This window comes from Arachis ipaensis, chromosome B10 (assembly GCF_000816755.2).
Source record: "Arachis ipaensis cultivar K30076 chromosome B10, Araip1.1, whole genome shotgun sequence".
NCBI lineage: Eukaryota > Viridiplantae > Streptophyta > Magnoliopsida > Fabales > Fabaceae > Arachis > Arachis ipaensis.
This window is the reverse complement of record NC_029794.2, coordinates 18,991,602-18,996,779: the sequence shown is the minus strand read 5'-3', so window position 1 is coordinate 18,996,779 and position 5,178 is coordinate 18,991,602. Positions and strand designations below refer to the sequence as shown.

Genomic DNA, 5,178 nt, shown 5'->3' with positions numbered 1-5,178 from the left:
GTCGCAGTTTTAAAGTTTTTCTCTGGTATTAATGTTTTCTTCCCAATCCATCCACTTCCGAATTTGACACTTATATATTACACTACTAGAAATTTAGAATACATGTGAGTTGAGAATTGAGATCCTTTAAACTCTTTTTCAACTCCATATTCTCTTTCATACCATGCGCCCCCTACATGGCCCATAATATTAACTAGTACAAACTATAAAACCATTCACTCATTTCACTGCCATCACTCTATGACAGCAATACACTCTTATCTTCCACTACTTTCCTCCCTCTCCCCCTAATTAATATAAATTCTTGGGTAGGCTTTTAGGCCATTCTCCATTACTGTAGAATCATATCTTCTTCGAAATTAACCACACTCATACACATACCCTTTCCCCTTTAATCAGATCCTGAAGTTGAAGCCAGTGTACATTTCACAAAATGGCTCCACGTGTGTACATTGGTTTCAGGCAGGTACTCTTTCTTTCTGTTCTGTTGATCCTTTTTGCATCAATTTGTTTCAGTGAGCCTCAATCCAAAGCTCTATCTAGTAGTAACAGTGGTAGTAGCATGAGAAGAAGAATGTTATTGGAATCTGATTCAGAACAAGAAGAGGAGTCCTATGAGCCACCCTTGAAAAAGAAACCCACCACCACCACCAAGCTAACCAAAACCAAAAACGACGGCGTTGGTTCCTTCAAGAACCAAACCAAAACCATAAAATCCAATATCAACAAGAAGAATCAAACCAAGATAGCCAAAACCACCGTCACCGACACTTCCCTCAAGAAGCTCAACTCCACCACACTCAAAATCAAGAAGAAGAAGCTCAACTCCACGTCAAAATCCTCTGCTTCTTTATATCTTTCATCTCCAACTAAAGAATCGTTGGATCCATTAAAATCAAGCTCCTCCAAGAACAAAACGACAAAAACCACCGGCACTACTAAGATAAACCCTGACCAGATCCAAAATCCAAAAAAATCCAGCAGCAACAAAACCAAGAAACAATCACAAGCCAGTAACAACGACGATTGGGTTTTCGATCAGGAGGAGAATCAAAATGACGAATTAGCCCTCTCCGATTTCAAAGATCTACCAATCAAGTTCCAACAAACACTCCTCCCAGACCTTGAAAGAATCTCAACGACCTCAAAGCTTTACATCACGAAAGCGAACAAAGAAATCACCAAAGGCTTCAAACCCTACGTTGGGAACAAGTACGCACCCACCATAGCCACGTTGCTATCATGCGCCTTCGTTCTTATCCCATTGCTTCTCGTGTCTCTCCTCTTCAACAAGATCAAAACCTATTTCTCTCTCCAGAAACTCTTGATCTTCATCCAAGCCTATCTCTCGATCTACTTCTTCATTCTCTGTCTTTCCTCCATTGTTACCGGTCTTGAGCCGTTGAGGTTTTTCTACGCTACTTCGCGGTCCACGTACGTGTGCCTGCAGGTTCTTCAGACGCTGGCTTATGTATTCTACCTCCTCCTGTTGGTGATGTACCTTGTTCTCGTGTTCTCTACTGACTGTGGCCTGGGCTCCAGGCTATTGGGCCTGGCCCAAACGTTTGTGGGCTTTTCAGTGGGCCTGCATTACTACATGACGGTGTTTCATAGGGTCGTGCTGCGGCAGGCGCCAAGGACTAATTGGAAGGTTCATGGGATTTATGCCACGTGTTTCTTTCTGATTTGTTTGGTGGCCAGGGCCGAGACGAGGAAGAAGACTTACTTGGAAGAAGGTGGGGAAGAAGGGAAGGAAAATTAGATTAAATTTCAAAAAATTTAATTACAGCTTATACTTTATATTTATATACAACGTTGATTAATTAAAACAAAAATTGACGTTGCAAATTATTTAATCATAGCTGCAAAAACCGAAGTTGTTACTCATAATGTATAATAATGTAATGCCGCAAGGCTTTAATTTTTTGGGCTTCTATATATATTTGTTCCACAGATATAATAAGTTCGAATTCAGGAAAAATAATATAGTGTATAATTATATTTTGCCTTTTGATTTAAGGCTTCATGAGTAATTATTAGTTTTTGATTATTTAATTCTTTTCCCGTTTATGTTATCTCCATTTGCAGTTTTAGGTCACCAGAAAAGATATTTCTAAGGTTACAACTTTAGGAGGCTGATAGTTTTTTTAAGGGTTAATTAACTTTAAGTTAAGAAATAATATTTTAAGAATAAATAATATTTTGGAGCTTATGTTTATAAGTTATAAGCATAACTAATTATTTTATAGAAGTGTAACTAATAATTTTACTCAACTGATTCTAAAAAAGTTCAAAAATAAAAAATATAAACAATAATTATTTCGTACTATTTTTAAAAATTGAGAAAATGACAAATAGGTCCCTGACCTTTTGTTCTGCGGACATTTTTGTCCTTGACCATTGAAAAATACTTTTAAGTCCCTGACCTTCACAAAACTTGGACGGATCAGTCCCTCCGCCCAAATGCCTCCGTCAGGGACTGATCCGTCCAAATGCCTCCGTCAGGGACTGATTCGTCCAAGTTTTATAAAGGTCAGGGACTTAAAAGTATTTTTCAATGGTCAGGGACGAAAATGTCTGCGGGACAAAAGGTCAGGGACTTATTTGTCCTTTTCTCTTAAAAATTTTATGAACAAATACGGAAATTATACCATTTAATAAAAATTTTATTTAATTCTTTTTCAGTTAAATTATCCAAATTAAATGTAAATTTGTTATCATATATAATTATTGCTTATATAAAAATCAATTTTGTAAAAAAAAAAATAATTATTAAAATAAAGTGTGGTCTTAATGTTCTTAAACAAATCTGGTGAGTAGTGACAGTAAATATTTACACCCAAATATCAAATACGTCTTTGTTTCATATCGGATATTTCAGTTTCAATACCACCGTCATATGCTTTGTGTTTCTTTTGCTTTGACACATACGTATATATGAAGCATCACCTTTTAGTACTGGTTTTCCTAAAAGTGGCTTTAATTTAAGTTGCATGGGATCTGTCTCCATTTTCTCTTTTCTCAATAATAATATTTTAGCCATAGAGGATTCTCTTTCTGCTTTCATTTAACGTGGTTTGGGATATCATCATCGTTATATGTGTTTCCGCGTTCTACAGTGTTGATGCCTTCTTTGTTTAATATTTGCCAAAATTGCGTTCATAACTAATTTTATTTTATATCCCTAAGTCTATCTGATATTATGGCTTATATTGTGAGTCAAGCTTTATGATCTATGTATCCTTGGCTTTTTTTTATCCATTCAATGGTTTGTACCCATGGAGTCACAATATAATAAATACACAACACTAGTCGTATTTTTAATACAATTATGATATATCTATCTACTTATTCAGTAAATAATTATAGTAATTACTTGTGTTATTTTCTATTTGTGGAACGGTTATGATACTATTATTTTAAGACATGCAAAATCTTACCAAATAACTTAAGTTAAAACAAACTTAATTTAAATATGTTATTAAGATATTAAATACATATTGTATGTAGAACTATCTTAAAAATACATAAAATAAATCTATTATCTATTATATATTACTAATTTTACAATCAAAATGTGTCACATATCATTCTCTCATTTCAATTAAAATCAATTTTTTTTTAAATTAAAAAATTCTCTCTTCCTTTTTCTCTCTTTTTTTCTATCTTTTTTATTTCTTCACCTACTCTATATATTTCTCTAGCTGATAAGAACTTTTTTTTATATAATCTTTTTGTAAAAATAGTTTGATTTTATCAATTTTTTTTATCATAATCTATAATGTTAAGATAGAGTCGACGTAATTTTAAAAAATTTATTTTTTTGTAATATTATTACGGATAAAATACTAGTATTTTAATAAAAATATATCAAGAATGTATTTTAATATGTTTATTAAAATTATCTCAAAAAAAATTATATTTGTTTTCTAGATGCTCGGTGAGAGAATTCAGCTTTACAGACGGGTTGATATTCAATTTAAACTGGAGTAAAACGCTAATTCTAATCATGAATTTTGAGTCGGGGTAGCTGGGTGGAAAAACATTACTTAAAAAGCATGTATCAAATACATAGGAATTGTTGTTAAAATATCTGTATTTCATTTATTATATAAGCTATTTATATAACTTGATGAAGCACCGACGGGTTTCGTTACCATTTCAATTTGTCGGTGCTATATACGCTGGACAAGTGGCTATACCCATTTTTGGAGTATGGTAACAGGAGCACACATTCAATATGCTCTAGGCATGTACGTGAAACTCAAATTTGATATGACAGAAATTTCAATTCGATCTTTATTATTTTTATTAGATAGGATATAATATCTTATATTTTTTAGTGTTGGATCAAATATATTTGTAGAATAGAAGGAGTGACCAATTGGTACCTCTCATCTCTAAGTATGGCTGAGTGAATGGTTGTAGCGCGGAAAAGGTAAAATGTGAAATTAGGATTAACATAGGCTAAAGTAACATATATATATTTATTAATTTTTTAAATTATTAATATGCATATTCGCAGATCTACGGATCAGAACCGTAGATATAGGCCAGATATCTGTAACTCAATTCTTTAAGAATGTGGATAAATATCGCAGATCTACGAATACACTTCAATCTATGAGCATTTTTAATTTATTCAATTTTTAGTTGTTAGTTATTTTTTTATTTTTATTATCAAAGATAATAGGAACACTAAAAATAATAATTATTAATTATTATATATTTGTATGTGTATTTATGCTTATCTGATGTAAGCGTGTAATTTATGTTTAATTAGGTAAACTATTATTTTAGTTTATAATGTTTGGATCAAGTATTAATTTTATTTATAAGTTTTGAAATATTTTATTGTTAATAGTGCGCAGTTATCCACTTCTGTAGTTCTGTGTAGGAGATTATTGCAGAGTGGATTGGTTATCCTGTATACAAATAATCAAAGTAGAAAATAAAATTTACTTTTTTCTCGAAGTTGAATCAGGCTCGAGTCATGGAATCCGAGCTTGGATCCATTCGAGTACAACGACCTATTCGGCTAAATATAAGGCTATCCAATTTAATTTTGGGCCAGATCATGAAGAACGATCCATGTTATCTTTTTCTTTTAAAATCTTTATTTGGGACTTCCAATGTATTGGACTCATTTAAATGGGTTTACGGAGGAACAATTTTTAA

The 5,178-nt window shown here is 32.5% G+C and overlaps 1 protein-coding gene across 1 annotated transcript; it reads left to right on the top strand.

Annotated features, from left to right (window-relative positions):
* Nucleotides 67–2,004, top strand: LOC107623688. The gene has a single exon (XM_016326035.2). It carries the CDS (start codon nt 434–436, stop codon nt 1,760–1,762), a length of 1,329 nt encoding a protein of 442 aa, XP_016181521.1. The 5' UTR covers nt 67–433; the 3' UTR covers nt 1,763–2,004.